Source organism: Coregonus clupeaformis, chromosome 15 (assembly GCF_020615455.1).
Source record: "Coregonus clupeaformis isolate EN_2021a chromosome 15, ASM2061545v1, whole genome shotgun sequence".
Taxonomy (NCBI): domain Eukaryota; kingdom Metazoa; phylum Chordata; class Actinopteri; order Salmoniformes; family Salmonidae; genus Coregonus; species Coregonus clupeaformis.
Window position 1 is genome coordinate 7,677,766 of NC_059206.1, and position 17,646 is coordinate 7,695,411.

General features: G+C 46.0%; 1 protein-coding gene across 1 annotated transcript in view; it reads right to left on the reverse strand.

Annotated features, from left to right (window-relative positions):
* The window catches only part of slc27a6 (solute carrier family 27 member 6), a 41,046-nt gene that overhangs the window by 16,050 nt on the left and 7,350 nt on the right, over positions 1-17,646 (reverse strand). Inside the window, exons 3-5 of the mRNA XM_041897339.2 lie at positions 17,104-17,262; positions 12,344-12,468; positions 1,748-1,942 (exon numbers count right to left, since the gene is read on the reverse strand). Of these exons, the coding sequence (XP_041753273.2) occupies positions 1,748-1,942; positions 12,344-12,468; positions 17,104-17,262 (479 nt within the window). The remainder of the gene's footprint in view (positions 1-1,747; positions 1,943-12,343; positions 12,469-17,103; positions 17,263-17,646) is intronic.

Below are 17,646 nucleotides of genomic sequence, written 5' to 3' on the forward strand. Positions count from 1 at the left end.
CACAGACATATACACACTGACACAGACAACACACCACAGACACACACACACTGACACAGACAACACACCACAGACACACACACACTGACACAAACAACACACCACAGACACACCCACACTGACACAGACAACACACCACAGACACACACACTGACAGACAACACACCACAGACACACACACTGACAACACACCACAGACACGCACACACACTGACACAAACAACACACCAGACACACACACTGACACAGACAACACACAACAGACACACACACACTGACACAGACAACACACCACAGACACACACACACTGACACAAACAACACACCACAGACACACCCACACTGACACAGACAACACACCACAGACACACACACTGACAGACACAGACAACACACCACAGACACACACACACTGACACAGACAACACACCACAGACACACACACACACACACACACACACACACTGACACAGACAACACACCACAGACACACACACACTGACAACACACCACAGACACACACACACACTGACACAAACAACACACCACAGACACACACACACTGACACAGACAACACACCACAGACACGCACACACTGACACAAACAACACACCACAGACACACACACACACTGACACAGACAACACACCACAGACACGCACACACTGACACAAACAACACACCACACACACACACACACTGGTACAGAGTGAAACAAGCACGACACAGATTCCTTTCCTACTAGTATTTCTAGTGATGTCCATGATGTCATAAACACTGAGGAGGAATAAAGACCATGGCTGCGTCCCAAATGACACCCTATCCCCTATATAGTCCACTACTCTGGTCAAAAGTAGTGCACTATATAGGGAATAGTGTGTCATTTAAGACAGTGTTTCCCATCTCCAGTCCTCCAGTACCCCCCAACAGTACACCGTTTTGTTGTAGCCCTGGACAAGCAAACCTCATTGAGGGCTTGATGATTAGTTGAAAAGTTGAATCAGGTGTGCTTGTCCAGGGTTACAATAAAAATGTGTGCTGTTGAGGGTAATCGAGGACCAGGGTTGGGAAACACTGATTTAGGAGACAGCCCATTATTGAAATTGTGAAGGGACCAGCGTTGGGTTTATAAGGATAAATTAACTTTAAAAAATAACTTTCGGATTTAGAGACCATTCTAATATTCTGGATCCAATGTTCAGTCAAGGGCAGTAATCATTATTTAGAACAATTAAATAGTTCATGTTTTTGTATTATATTTCTTAATTAATTAATTAATTAGTTATATTATCTCTAGGTGTCTGAGTAAGTGAGTTCCTACTAGGATGAATTCCATTGCATCCAATGCCCTTGTTCTGTTCGGGGCCATGTTTGTTAGTACTATCATGTCAAGGGCTAAAGAGATTCTCCATCGAGTTTCTTTTTGTCAAGGGCTAGCCTTAATAGGTGTCTGGGAAACATGCCCCTAGTGGGGGCCGACGTTGGGCATGATACAATCAGTGTTTCCGCTAGGATATTTTTGAACAGCGGTGGCAGATATATATATTTTTATTATAATAAAAAAAATGTTTTGCAGTGGCAGCCACAATTTAGCATCGGTGGTGCGCCGCTGCAAAATGCATAAAGGGGAAACTCTGATAAAAAAAATACATAGTTATCTAGAATTAATTTGTTCAAACATAAGCCAGCTTTTGAATTTCCATACAATGGGTTGCCAGGTTGGAAAAACATATTGTAACCTCTCACCTTGTAGAAGAAGTTGGAGCGGCCCACAGCTCCGATCTTGCCGATGTGGTTCATGAAACACAGGTTGCCCTCTGTGGACCCGTAGAGCTCGCACATGCGGATCTCGCCAAAGCGCCGGTGGAACTCCCGCCACACGTCCTGCCGGAGCCCGTTCCCCACGGCCATGTGCACCTTGTGCTCCTTCTCCCCCTCAGCCTGATGGGAAATGGAGTCAATGGCATGTTAGATACAAGCAGAGCCTCTATTTATAACTAACACCGTAAATAATATAGCATGGTTGGCGATAATATACCGTTAATGGTTCAGTTGGTAGAGCATGGCGCTTGCAACGCCAGAGTTGTGGGTTCGACTTCCACGGGGGACCAGTTTGACAAAGTATGAAAAAATGTATGCACTCACTACTGTAAGTCGCTCTGGATAAGACCGTCTGCTAAATTACTTAAATGTGAAATAATACATATATGGATGCCGATCTACTCCTTTTTTGTAGAAATTGCTTGTGAATATAAAGAATAATTGGTAATAACGTTACAAAATGCTTCAGGAATATTCTCAATACTTGAAGTCATCATCAATGTTGGTTTTTATTTAACCGTGGTGTGTATTCCTTATACTGGCTCGGTTTTGTATTTCATGCCTTTTGGCCAAGTCTCCTCTGGGAAAAAGATAGTTCATCTCAATAAGACTTGTTTAAATAGAGGTTAAATATATAAAAGAATACTGTGGTAACAACTATTTAATTTATGAGCAGAAGGAGGTCGGTTTTGGTGGGAAGAGAGCATGACAGGAAATGGATGAAAAAGATAAATGGGTCCTGGGTGAAGTTTCCCCCTAGATACAGATCTAGGATCAGCCTCCCCTCCCCCAATCCTAACCTTAACCATTAGAGGGGAACATGCTTAACTGACCCTAGATCAGTGTCCAGAGGCAACTTCAGCCTACACCAAGACCAATGCAATAAAACAACTAAACGCTCCACTAGTAAACTAGGACCTGTCTAAAGGGGAAGTTCAGTATTTTAAAACGTAACGTTAGATGGCTCCTCCCCTTCACTACTTTCAGGGTGAGGAACCATAAAGAACAAGTAAAATACTGAACTTCCCCTTTAAGTTGTAAAGCACATGAATGGAGCATGTCTTGGCTGATGTAAGGGGTTGTATCACCTTGCCTGAATAACCTGGTAGTCCTGTTTATGATGACATGCAAAAACACCCATTTACCCACCCAGCATTGTTTGCGCTACAGTGTGTGTGCATGTGTGTGTGTGTGTGTGTGTGTGTGTGTGTGTGCGCGTGTGTGTGTACAGTGCATTCGGACAGTATTCAGACCCCTTGACTTTTTCCACATTTTGTTAAGATTATAGCCTTATTTTAAAATGGATTAAATATTATTTTTTTCTCATCAATCTACACACAATACCCCATAATGACAAAGCGAAAACAGGTTGTTAGATTTTTTTGGCAAAACATTAAGTAATAAAGAAATTATCTTATTTACATAAGTATTCAGACCCTTTGCTATGAGACTCGAAATTGAGCTCAAGTGCATCCTGTTTCCATTGATCATCTTTGAGATGTTTCTACAACTTGATTGGAGTCCACCTGTGGTAAATTCAATTGATTGGACATGATTTGGAAAGGTACACACCTGTCTATATAAGGTCCCACAGTTTACATTGCATGTTAGAGCAAAAACCAAGCCATGATGTCGAAGGAATTATCCGTAGAGCTCAGAGACAAGATTGTGTCAAGGCACAGATCTGGGGAAGGGTACCAAAAAATATCTGCAGCATTGAAGGTCCCCAAGAACACAGTGAGCTGGCCACCCGGCCAAACAGAGAAATCGGGGGAGAAGGTCTTGGTCAGGGAGGTGAACAAGAACCCGATGGTCACTCTAACAGAGCTCCAGAGTTCCTCTGTGGAGATGGGAGAACCTTCCAGAAGGACAACCATCTCTGCAGCACTCCACCAATCAGGCCTTTATGGTAGAGAAGCCACTCCTCAGTAAATGGGCACATGACAGACAGCTAAAGGACTCTCAGAACATGAGAAACAAGATTATCTGGTCTGATGAAACCAAGATTGAACTCTTTGGCCTGAATGCCAAGCGTCACGTCTGGAGGAAACCAGGCACCGCTCATCACCTGGCCAATACCATTCCTACAGTGAAGCATGGTGGTGGCGGCATCATGCTGTGGGGATGTTTTTCAGCGGCAGGGACTGGGAGACTAGTCAGGACAACAACCCTAAGCACACAGCCAAGACAACGCAGGAATGGCTTCGGGACAAGTCTCTGAATGTCCTTCAGTGGCCCAGCCAGAGCCTGGACTTGAACCCAATCGAACATCTCTGGAGAGAACTGAAAATAGCTGTGCAGCGACGCTCCCCATCCAATCTGACAGAGCTTGAGAGGATCTGCAGAGAAGAATGGGAGAAAATCCCCAAATACAGGTGTGCCAAGCTTGTAGCGTCACACCCAAGAAGACTCGAGGCTGTAATCGCTGCCAAAGGCGCTTCAACAAAGTACTGAGTAAAAGGTCTGAATACTTATGTAAATGTGATATTTGAGTTTTGTATTTCTTTATACATTTGTACACAAAAAACTCTTATTTTTTTTGCTTTGTCATTAAGGGGTATTGTGTGTAGATGAGGGATTTTTTATAATTTTTTTAAATCCATTTTAGAATAAGACTGTAACGTAACAAAATGTGGAAAAAGTCAAGGGGTCTGAATACTTTCCGAATGCACTGTACACGTGTATTTATCCTACTGTTTCTACCAATAAAACCTCCACTTTGTCCATGACAACCAACAGAGGCTCATCATAACACACCCCTTCTTTCATGTGTCTCTTGGGGTCAATCTTCTCCAGGTGAACTGGTACCCCGTGTATATAGCCAAGTTAGAGTTACTCATTGTGTATTTTATTATGATTTATTATTACTTTTTATTATTATTATTATTATTATTATTATTATTATTATTACCTGTTATTACTTTTCTATTATTTCTCCATGTTTCTTTCTCTCTGCATTGTTCGTAAGGGCCCATAAGTTTCACTGTAAGTCTCCACATATTGTTTACCAAGCATGAGACAAATAGAAAATGATTTGATTTTGGAAAGTGTGGCGACAACCTGACCCCAGAGCAGCTCTCTAATGCTAATTCATTCAGAGAAGAAGTAAAACATTGTCCATGGCGCTACAGTGTTTAGGGTGAAGTTGCCCCCTAGTGTCCATGGCGCTACAGTGTTTAGGGTGAAGTTGCCCCCCTAGTGTCCATGGCGCTACAGTGTTTAGGGTGAAGTTGCCCCCTAGTGTCCATGGCGCTACAGTGTTTAGGGTGAAGTTGCCCCCCTAGTGTCCATGGCGCTACAGTGTTTAGGGTGAAGTTGCCCCCTAGTGTCCATGGCGCTACAGTGTTTAGGGTGAAGTTGCCCCCTAGTGTCCATGGCGCTACAGTGTTTAGGGTGAAGTTGCCCCCTAGTGTCCATGGCGCTACAGTGTTTAGGGTGAAGTTGCCCCCCTAGTGTCCATGGCGCTACAGTGTTTAGGGTGAAGTTGCCCCCTAGTGTCCATGGCGCTACAGTGTTTAGGGGTGAAGTTGCCCCCTAGTGTCCATGGCGCTACAGTGTTTAGGGGTGAAGTTGCCCCCTAGTGTCCATGGCGCTACAGTGTTTAGGGTGAAGTTGCCCCCTAGTGTCCATGGCGCTACAGTGTTTAGGGTGAAGTTGCCCCCTAGTGTCCATGGCGCTACAGTGTTTAGGGTGAAGTTGCCCCCTAGTGTCCATGGCGCTACAGTGTTTAGGGTGAAGTTGCCCCCTAGTGTCCATGGCGCTACAGTGTTTAGGGTGAAGTTGCCCCCTAGTGTCCATGGCGCTACAGTGTTTAGGGTGAAGTTGCCCCCTAGTGTCCATGGCGCTACAGTGTTTAGGGTGAAGTTGCCCCCTAGTGTCCATGGCGCTACAGTGTTTAGGGTGAAGTTGCCCCCTAGTGTCCATGGCGCTACAGTGTTTAGGGTGAAGTTGCCCCCCTAGTGTCCATGGCGCTACAGTGTTTAGGGTGAAGTTGCCCCCTAGTGTCCATGGCGCTACAGTGTTTAGGGTGAAGTTGCCCCCTAGTGTCCATGGCGCTACAGTGTTTAGGGTGAAGTTGCCCCCTAGTGTCCATGGCGCTACAGTGTTTAGGGTGAAGTTGCCCCCTAGTGTCCATGGCGCTACAGTGTTTAGGGTGAAGTTGCCCCCTAGTGTCCATGGCGCTACAGTGTTTAGGGTGAAGTTGCCCCCTAGTGTCCATGGCGCTACAGTGTTTAGGGTGAAGTTGCCCCCTAGTGTCCATGGCGCTACAGTGTTTAGGGTGAAGTTGCCCCCTAGTGTCCATGGCGCTACAGTGTTTAGGGTGAAGTTGCCCCCTAGTGTCCATGGCGCTACAGTGTTTAGGGTGAAGTTGCCCCCCTAGTGTCCATGGCGCTACAGTGTTTAGGGTGAAGTTGCCCCCCTAGTGTCCATGGCGCTACAGTGTTTAGGGTGAAGTTGCCCCCTAGTGTCCATGGCGCTACAGTGTTTAGGGTGAAGTTGCCCCCTAGTGTCCATGGCGCTACAGTGTTTAGGGTGAAGTTGCCCCCTAGTGTCCATGGCGCTACAGTGTTTAGGGTGAAGTTGCCCCCTAGTGTCCATGGCGCTACAGTGTTTAGGGTGAAGTTGCCCCCTAGTGTCCATGGCGCTACAGTGTTTAGGGTGAAGTTGCCCCCTAGTGTCCATGGCGCTACAGTGTTTAGGGTGAAGTTGCCCCCTAGTGTCCATGGCGCTACAGTGTTTAGGGTGAAGTTGCCCCCTAGTGTCCATGGCGCTACAGTGTTTAGGGTGAAGTTGCCCCCTAGTGTCCATGGCGCTACAGTGTTTAGGGTGAAGTTGCCCCCCTAGTGTCCATGGCGCTACAGTGTTTAGGGTGAAGTTGCCCCCTAGTGTCCATGGCGCTACAGTGTTTAGGGTGAAGTTGCCCCCCTAGTGTCCATGGCGCTACAGTGTTTAGGGTGAAGTTGCCCCCTAGTGTCCATGGCGCTACAGTGTTTAGGGTGAAGTTGCCCCCTAGTGTCCATGGCGCTACAGTGTTTAGGGTGAAGTTGCCCCCTAGTGTCCATGGCGCTACAGTGTTTAGGGTGAAGTTGCCCCCTAGTGTCCATGGCGCTACAGTGTTTAGGGTGAAGTTGCCCCCCTAGTGTCCATGGCGCTACAGTGTTTAGGGTGAAGTTGCCCCCTAGTGTCCATGGCGCTACAGTGTTTAGGGTGAAGTTGCCCCCCTAGTGTCCATGGCGCTACAGTGTTTAGGGTGAAGTTGCCCCCTAGTGTCCATGGCGCTACAGTGTTTAGGGTGAAGTTGCCCCCTAGTGTCCATGGCGCTACAGTGTTTAGGGTGAAGTTGCCCCCTAGTGTCCATGGCGCTACAGTGTTTAGGGTGAAGTTGCCCCCCTAGTGTCCATGGCGCCACAGTGTTTAGGGTGAAGTTGCCCCCTAGTGTCCATGGCGCTACAGTGTTTAGGGTGAAGTTGCCCCCCTAGTGTCCATGGCGCTACAGTGTTTAGGGTGAAGTTGCCCCCTAGTGTCCATGGCGCTACAGTGTTTAGGGTGAAGTTGCCCCCTAGTGTCCATGGCGCTACAGTGTTTAGGGTGAAGTTGCCCCCTAGTGTCCATGGCGCTACAGTGTTTAGGGTGAAGTTGCCCCCTAGTGTCCATGGCGCTACAGTGTTTAGGGTGAAGTTGCCCCCTAGTGTCCATGGCGCTACAGTGTTTAGGGTGAAGTTGCCCCCTAGTGTCCATGGCGCTACAGTGTTTAGGGTGAAGTTGCCCCCCTAGTGTCCATGGCGCTACAGTGTTTAGGGTGAAGTTGCCCCCTAGTGTCCATGGCGCTACAGTGTTTAGGGTGAAGTTGCCCCCCTAGTGTCCATGGCGCTACAGTGTTTAGGGTGAAGTTGCCCCCCTAGTGTCCATGGCGCTACAGTGTTTAGGGTGAAGTTGCCCCCTAGTGTCCATGGCGCTACAGTGTTTAGGGTGAAGTTGCCCCCTAGTGTCCATGGCGCTACAGTGTTTAGGGTGAAGTTGCCCCCTAGTGTCCATGGCGCTACAGTGTTTAGGGTGAAGTTGCCCCCTAGTGTCCATGGCGCTACAGTGTTTAGGGTGAAGTTGCCCCCTAGTGTCCATGGCGCTACAGTGTTTAGGGTGAAGTTGCCCCCTAGTGTCCATGGCGCTACAGTGTTTAGGGTGAAGTTGCCCCCTAGTGTCCATGGCGCTACAGTGTTTAGGGTGAAGTTGCCCCCTAGTGTCCATGGCGCTACAGTGTTTAGGGTGAAGTTGCCCCCTAGTGTCCATGGCGCTACAGTGTTTAGGTGAAGTTGCCCCCTAGTGTCCATGGCGCTACAGTGTTTAGGGTGAAGTTGCCCCCCAGTGTCCATGGCGCTACAGTGTTTAGGGTGAAGTTGCCCCCCTAGTGTCCATGGCGCTACAGTGTTTAGGGTGAAGTTGCCCCCTAGTGTCCATGGCGCTACAGTGTTTAGGGTGAAGTTGCCCCCTAGTGTCCATGGCGCTACAGTGTTTAGGGTGAAGTTGCCCCCTGGACACTGATCTTGGATCAGTTTTGCATTTTCCCTACTAATGATTAAGGTTAGGATTGGGGCACCCCTTCAATCTCACTTCAATGGACACTTCTTCATCGTACAGCATCACTCGGATTAAAAGGGAACAACCGATAAAAGTGCTAAAGTAGGAGACAGACAACACACCCCTTTTTCACTAATACAGGGGCTACGTCCCAAACGGCTCCCTTTTTCACTAATACAGGGGCTACGTCCCAAACTGCACCCCTTTTTCACTAATACAGGGGCTACGTCCCAAACTGCACCCCTTTTTCACTAATACAGGGGCTACGTCCCAAACTGCACCCCTTTTTCACTAATACAGGGGCTACGTCCCAAACTGCACCCCTTTTTCACTAATACAGGGGCTACGTCCCAAACTGCACCCCTTTTTCACTAATACAGGGGCTACGTCCCAAACTGCACCCCTTTTTCACTAATACAGGGGCTACGTCCCAAACTGCACCCCTTTTTCACTAATACAGGGGCTACGTCCCAAACTGCACCCTGTGCCCTACATAGTGCACTACTGGACAAAAGTTGTGCAATATTTAGGGGATTTGGGACGCATCTTGAGGCACAAGTTTGTTGAGCTCGCTCATAAGACCTTGTACAACTATCTCATCATGGGATTAATTGCTAATCAGGAATGTGTTCAGTTCGCTTGAACGTTTGCTATGTTGCGGAACAGTTTGTACTGAACTACACGTTTTCCCAAAACATTCTTGTACGTTCTTGAACAGACTTTGAGATACGTTTGCGCCGTTCGGTGGGTGTGTCGGGGAGTGGCTTGAAGCAACGAGTGACATATTTAAAGGGCAGTGGTGCATTTTGAACCCACAACCCCAAACCCCACAGTTTTTCAATAACCACATGTTGAACCCCAACCCCACTCCGTTTTTCAACTGGTCATTCAGTACAGCACCGTTTCCGCTCAATTTAACGTTCTATTACGTTTTTATGTACTGAACGCAGCCTGGGTGATTTTCTGGGGTAAAGTACCACTGGCCATCAGCTGGGCATCGTTAAGTTTCAGATTGACTGTGTGGACACCATACCTGGGTTCAAATACTATTTGAAAAATTTCAAATACTTTGAGAGTTTGCTCTGGCCTGCCTGGAGTCCCAGATGAGCAGGACTTACAGTGTTGAGACTATTCAATTGTCCATTGAGTCAGGCAAACTCAACCAAGCACAGATAAAGTGTTTGAAATGATTTCAAATAGTATTTGAACCCAGGTCTGGTGGACACATAGTTCTCCATTCAGCACATGACAGTAAAGTACGCCATCTCATGACTTCTGGTCTTTCTGAATACTGTAATTCACCAAGCAACCAAAACTGTGACATTTTTGGAAAGATCACCTTCTTCTTTTCCAGACATGCAAAACTACAGCTACGCAGGGTATTGGTCCAGATATACACTGAGTGGACAAAACATTAAGAACACCTTCCTAATATTGAGTTGCACCCCCCTTTGCCCTCAGAACAGCCTCAATTCGTCGGGCGTGGACTCTACAAGGTGTTGAAAGCATTCCACAGGGATGCTGGCCCATGTTCACTCCAATGCTTCTCAGTTGTGTTAAATTGGCTGGATGCCCTTTGAGTGGTGGACCATTCTTGATACACACGTGAAACTGTTGAGCGTGGAAAAACCCAGCAGCGTTGCAGTTCTTGACACAAACCAATGCGCCTGGTACCTACTACCATACCCCATTCAAAGGCACTTAAATATTTTTTCTTGCCCATTCACCCTCTGAATGGCACACATACACAATCCATGTCTCAACTGTCTCAAGGCTTAAAATCCTTCTTTAGGCCTCCCGAGTGGTGCAAAGGTCAGAGGCACTTGAGGTGTCACTACAGACCCAGGTTCGATCCCTGGCTGTGTCGCAGCCGGCCGCGACCGGGAGACCTCAAAAAGGTGGCGCACAATTGGCCCAGCATCATGAGGGTTTGGCTGGCCGGGATGTCCTTGTCCAATCGCACTCTAGCGACTCCTGTGGCGGGCCGGGTGCATGCACGCTGACGTGGTCGCCAGTTGTAGTGTTTTCTCCAACACATTGGTGTGGCTGGCTTCCGGGTTAAGCAAGCAGTGCAGCTTGGACCAATAGCCATGCGTCCTCCGTGTTTCAGAGGACACATGGCTCTCTTCTGAATAGGTATGGGAGTTGCAGCGATAGTACAAGACTGTAACTACCAATTGGATATCATAAATGTGATATTTCAGTTTTTTATGTAATACATTTGCAAAAATCTCTAGAAACCTGTTTTACTTTGTCATTATGGGGTATTGTGTGTAGATTGATGAGGGGGAAAAAACAATTTAATTAATTTTTAAATAAGGCTGTAACGTGACAAAATGTGGAAAAGGTGAAGGGGTCCGAATACTTTCCAAATGCACTGTATATCTCTCTCTGCGGAGGCTAACACAGCGAACCAGTCACACCAGCACATTCTGAAGCTGGCTGTGTCACAACGCTTTTCTATGAGAGACATCAACCCCACGTTTGAGACATCAACCCCACGTTTGAGACATCAACCCCACGTTTGAGACATCAACCCCACGTTTGAGACATCAACCCCACGTTTGAGACATCAACCCCACGTTTGAGACATCAACCCCACGTTTGAGACATCAACCCCACGTTTGCTCATCCGTTCACGCGTTCTGTTTTCCAATAATTACCGCCAGACAGGAGAAGCACAAGGACAGACTGAATAATATCATCTTCATCCATTCATATCTGTTTGGACCCTTTACAGAATAATGAGGCCCGCTGTTGGCACATGATCACTACACCCTGCCGTTCCATGCTTGAGTGTGCATGCCTTGTATTCTTTTTTGTTTGTGGTTAATTTTCCTCTGTGCTGTTGTGAGACAGTTGTGCTTTAGGTCACTATGGCCTCACGGCCTGTGTGTACAGTATATACGGCCTGTGTGTATGCACCAAGAGCACATGTAATGAATGTGACTGAGTGTGTGTGTGTGGGTGGGTGTGTGTGTTTGTGTGCGCATTGAATGGGTCAACTTTTGTCCATCAGTGGAGAGGCCTGTGCCACTGCCAGCCTTCCACCCACGTGCATTAGGATGACAGAGACAGAGAGGCCGAGACAGAAACAGAGAGAGAGAGAGAGAGAGAGAGAGAGAGAGAGAGAGAGAGAGAGAGAGAGAGAGAGAGAGAGAGAGAGAGAGAGAGAGAGAGAGAAAGAGAGAGAGAGAGTGAGAGAGTGTGTGTGAGAGAGAGAGAGAGAGAGAGAGAGAGAGAGAGAGAGAGAGAGAGAGAGAGAGAGAGAGAGGTAAAGAGAAAGAGAGAGAGAGAGAGAGAGGTAAAGAGAAAGAGAAAGAGAGAGAGAGAGAGAGAGAGAGAGAGAGAGAGAGAGAGAGAGAGAGAGAGAGAGAAAGAGAGAGAGGGATAAAGAGAAAGAGATAGAAAGAGAGAGAGAGAGAAAGAGAGAGAAAGAGATAGAGAAAGAGAAAGAGAGAGAGAGAGAGAGGACAAAGAGTTCTTTGAGCTCTCTGTACTCTTGTTCGGCCTGGTCAGCCACTGGAACTGTTCTGTCCTGATAGGGAGGAGAGGGGAAACAGATACAGATTTGGAACACGGACAACATAACAAAAGTCCCGTTGTCCTACAGCCACGAAAATGCAACACAATCGGGCACAATGTTTTCCGAACACTACTTTGTTCGGGGAGTAGTAACTATCTTGCCTTGGAAAAGTAGAGTTATTGGAACAAATTGTATTTAAAAAATCACCAAATCCCCGTCAGCTTGTGATGCTATTGCATTGGGAGTTCAGGATGGTTTTTGAAAAGTTGGGGGGGGGGGGTTTTGTGGTGATGGGAATTTCTCAGGAACAAATGAGAAAAAAGTAAAAGTTGTACACCTCTCTGAAAGAAAAAAATTAACTAGCATAAAGACTGTACTGAGCAAAAGGGGCAAACCATGCTAAAATTAATAATTATTACCTTAGGCTGGTTGCACAGATATCGACAGAGCTCGCCGATATACTGGAAGATGGTCACGTCGTATTTTCTACAGTCATTCCAGAACTGTGAGGCCGAGAACTTCTTCTTCAAGACACAGGTAGCACCTGGGTGAGAGAAAACACAACAACACACACGTTTAATCACAAGAGAAATATAAAAAATGTCAGAGTTAGAAAGCTGTCACGATCCATATCTGTGCTGAGTGAATATGGAGGGTGAAAGAATGGAGGGTGAAAACTCAGCTGACTATTCCCTAGTAGGAAAATGTTACGGATTTAAGATTTACTATACATACATGAAGAAGTAGTTAGGTTGCCTCAAATACAGGTAAATCCTTCGATCTAATGCATCTTATTGCTTATAAGCTGTAAATAAATGCTTGACAAATACTTTATAAATGCCTTTAAACGCTTTATACAGCGACATTAAGATAAACTGCCCCTACCACTCCCATTGGTTTTTTTGCTAGCGGTGCCTACAGTTAACTGAAGTTTGTAGTGGCTGTTTAAAGTAAACCGAAGTACGGATTAGAGTTTATGTTGGCCCATAGTCTACTAGAGTCGATTGATCACATGGTGACGCCATTTTGAATATTGAATAGCTCCCTGTGTGTTTATACTAGAGAGACCCACCGTTGGCTGCAGCTAAATCCCCTCTTTCCACCGACATAAAGTTTGCGCCTGTTCCATAACATGGGGCTTGTAAAAGCGAGAGGATCCAGACAAGAAAATCTTCACTAAATTATTATTTTCTTAGTTTTCTATATCTCTCAGATAGATATAGGACAGACACTTCCAAACCTTATTCCTAATGATGTACAAATGGGTTATTCAATGAGTTTCTATGGGCTATAGCAGTAAAGGCCAAATTCAATGTTTCATCAAATCATTTTGTAATAAAATTAATTATACCTAAAATTCACAATTCAAAATCAAATAGCTAAAAGATCCATTTTATGACCATCTTAAAACAATTATATATGTTGGCTTAGTAGATATTGCAATCTAAAGGCTTAGACTTACAGGGTTAAGATCTGACATTAAGTTGTAAAATACAGAACTTACCCTTTAATTGTACAGCCCTTACAATGAGTTACGACAGCGTTTAACATTAGAACCGCTAAAGCAGTCAGGTTAGGACAGCGTTTAACATTAGAACCGCTAAAGCAGTCAGGTTACGACAGCGTTTAACATTAGAACCGCTAAAGCAGTCAGGTTAGGACAGAGTTTAACATTCGAACCGCTAAAGCAGTCAGGTTAGGACAGAGTTTAACATTCGAACCGCTAAAGCAGTCAAATTAGGACAGAGTTTAACATTAGAACCGCTAAAGCAGTCATTTTGACTGCTCATAATGATTTTTATTTACATTTTAGTCATTTAGCAGACGCTCTTATCCAGAGCGACTAACAGTTAGTGAGTGTATACATTTTTAAAAAATCATACTGGTCCCCTGTGGGAAACGAACCCACAACCCTGGCGTTGCAAACACCATGCTCTACCAACTGAGCTACACGGAACTATAATTTATTACTCTTATATTTTTTAAGTAATGGTTTTCCCCCGTTGCCCCTCCTTCTCCCAACAGTAGGGCCTGCTCCCCTCCTTCTCCCAACAGTAGGGCCTGCTCCCCTCCTTCTCCCAACAGTAGGGCCTGCTCCCCTCCTTCTCCCAACAGTAGGGCCTGCTCCCCTCCTTCTCCCAACAGTAGGGCCTGCTCCCCTCCTTCTCCCAACAGTAGGGCCTGCTCCCCTCCTTCTCCCAACAATAGGGCCTGCTCCGCTCCTTCTTCCAACAGTTGAAAGTGCAGTGCCCAGCTGATAATCACCCCGGTAATTGCCTCGAAACTGAACCTAAACTATACCAAAACTAATTTCACACATAAAGTATAACAGATGAAATAAATGAAGTAAAGTATGATGGGAGAGAATGGGTGAGTTGATGAGCGACGGGGAAACGAACGACGCATAATTATGTAATCACCAGGGTGGACTATTCTATTGTATTGATCCATTCTAATTATATAATCTTAAAATGGTACATATCCTATATCAGTCCACCAAATCCAACCAGTCGTATCGGTACTCTGACCTACTTGGAGTCGGCTACCCAGTGAGATTGTGTGTAATTGTACATGCTGAATGGCTTTCAATATCTGGGAAAATATCCACATGGGGCAGCAGGTGAGCGAGTGTCGGAGAATGTGGTGATGAGGCTTCTGGAACCTTCCGTTGGTAAGGGGAGAAAATGTCACCGTGGACAACTTCTAAACTTCACTGTCATTGGAGAACAAGTTGCTGTCAAAGAAAACAAGTCTGGCCGGCACCATGAACAAAGTCAGACGGGAGCTCCCTCCCTCTGCGCAAAATAAGGCACCCACACAACCAACGCAGTGGCCTTGTGGTTAGGGTGTCTGCCCTGAGATTGAAAGGTTGTGTGTTCGATCCCCGACTTTAGTAAACCCTCACTATCCACATAGACTATAGTAAACCCTCACTCTCCACATAGACTATATTAAACCCTCACTCAGAACAACAAGCGGTGCCTAATCGAAGGTCCTTCAGAGATAGTCAGAGGTAACAAAGTACCAAGTGTTGTGTTCTTGTTGCCACTAAGTAAATATGCTACAAAAGTGGACTGAGTGTTATGGACTGAGGTCCTTGACCTGTCCAAGGTTTTCCAGGCAGCAAATGTGCGTTATGAGAAAGTTGTATTGTCAATGTGCACCAATCATAAAGAAAAATAGGTCTGAAGCCACAGCTGCCGTGGTATAAAAAAAAAAAACATTTTGTCTTTTGTGTTTGCATATTCTGCTTTAAGTTACCAAATTGTACTCCAAAATCAGGGAAATCATTCACATCTGACAAATCATTTCTAACCAGCAACACTGTATCCTCAGCCTTGTACTGTCGGTCTTCCTACAACCGCAAAGGGCCCGAAACCTTCACTGAGTGGACGTCATCATAGTGACCGGCTATTCGGTAGCAACTTGCTAGTTTACACGACGTGCCTGTTTGCTCGTCCTGCTCCGAAAGCACTAATTGAGACGCTAATTGAGGAGAAATTAAGGATCAGCTGGGGTCGGCCAGCGATGGTTGGCCAGTGATTGCAGAGGCATTAGAAACACACAGAGACCGGATGAGTAGCAAATGGCACCCTATTCCCTATGTAGTGCACTACTTTTTAACAGGGTTCATAGGGCTCTGGTCAAAAGTAGTGCACTATATAAGGAAAAGGGTGCCATTTGGGACGCAACCAGGGAAGCACTCTTGAAACAGGACTAGGTAGAGTGACAACACTGACGCAGGAAAGACAAAATGATGGTTTCTACCTTATGTATGTAATCAGAATTCATAACGAGTGTGGGAACAAAAGCCCACTTTGATCCAGACTGAACGGTTTCATGTTGCCCTGGCTGTTACTGTCTATATTTAAATATATTGACTGTGAGGACTGTGCACGTCTCTAGATAACACATCAGTTGAGTCGTTTAATGTAGTCAATGTACATCATTGTAGCCGTGTGTCCTAAAACTGCCTTAATTCAGACAACTTTTCCTTAAGAAACAAACCTACTGTATCATGTATTTGTTATGGAAGAATTGAACAGGAAAAAATGTAATGCCTAGTCTCAACACACCATTTTACACTGAGTGGACAAAACATTAAGGACACCTTCCTAATATTGACATTAGAACCACTAAAGCAGTCATTTTGACTGCTCATAATGATTTTTTATTTACATTTTAGTCATTGCTGGCCCATGTTGACTCCAATGCATCCCACAGTCGTGTCAAGTTGGCTGATACACACGGGAAACTGTTGAGCGTGAAAAACCCAGCAGCGTTGCAGTTCTTGACACAAACCGGTGTGCCTGGCACCTACTACCATACCCCGTTCAAAGGCACTTGTCTCAAGGCTTAACAATATTTCTTTAACCTGTCTCCTCCCCTTCATCTACACTGACTGAAGTGGATTTAACAAGTGACATCAATAAGATCATAGCTTTCACCTGGATTCACCTGGTCAGTCTATTTCATGGAAAGAGCAGGTGTTCTTAATGTTTTGTACACTCAGTGTATATCTACTATACAGACCTGGGTTCAAATAGTATGTGTTCTTTCAAATACATAAGCTGAGTTTGATTAAGCTTGACTCGTACAAAGGAACCAATAGAATAGTCCTAAAAGTGCAAACATCACCCATGGGGTCTTTAGTGACCACAGAGAGTCAGGAAACCCGTTTTAACATCCCATCCGAAAGACGCACCCTATACAGGGCAATGTCCCCTTCAGTGCCCTGAGGCATTGGGATCTCCTTAGACCAGAGGGAAGAGGGCCCCCGACTGGCCCTCCAACACCACTTCCAGCTACAGCTGGTCCCCCATCCAGGGACCGACCAGGACTGACCCTGCTTAGCTTCAGCGGCAAGCCAGCAGTGGGATGCAGGGTTGTATGCTGCTGGCGGAAGGAAGGAAATATGAAAGGAAGGAAGGAAGGAAATATGAAAGGAAGGAAATATGAAAGGAAGGAAGGAAGGAAGGAAATATGAAAGGAAGGAAGGAAGGAAGGAAATATGAAAGGAAGGAAGGAAATATGAAACGAAGGAAGGAAGGAAGGAAGGAAGGAAGGAAGGAAGGAAGGAAGGAAGGAAATATGAAAGGAAGGAAGGAAGGAAGGATGCATCTTTAAAGTATTGGAACAGAGCCAATAGAGTGTTCTAAAGCCGTACTGCTGTCCTTACCCATCTCAATGGTTCCCCCGATGCCGATGAGAGAGGCTGCACTGTGGTAGAGAGGCAAGGGGATGTAGATCACGTCATCTTCCGACCCCCCATAGGCCCAGAACCCTGCTGCAGCCTTCAGGGCCTGGAGATGTGTGATTACAGCAGCCTTAGGCAGACCTGCAACAACACCGACACAACCATCAACCAACATTACGACAACCACGGGAAAATGTTATTCAAACTGAATCAGGCAGTGTAGCGTAGTCCAGTACATTGTACGTTTTCACACAAGGCTTTTCACTCTTAGCCCCTCTTTACTGTGTTACTGTAGGCTGAAGTTGCCCCTAGACACTGATCTAGGGTCAGTTAAGCATTTTCCCCACTAATGGTTAAGGTTAGGATTGGGGGAGGGGAAGCTGATCCTAGATCTGTACCTAGGGGAAACTTCACCCCGGTGTGTGGTGGCTGTTCACGGCAAAATGGCTCCTGTGTGCAACACATTTCAATATGAAAGCTCAAAGCGGAGTTCGATCGTCCTCTTGGGAACATGCCATAACATAG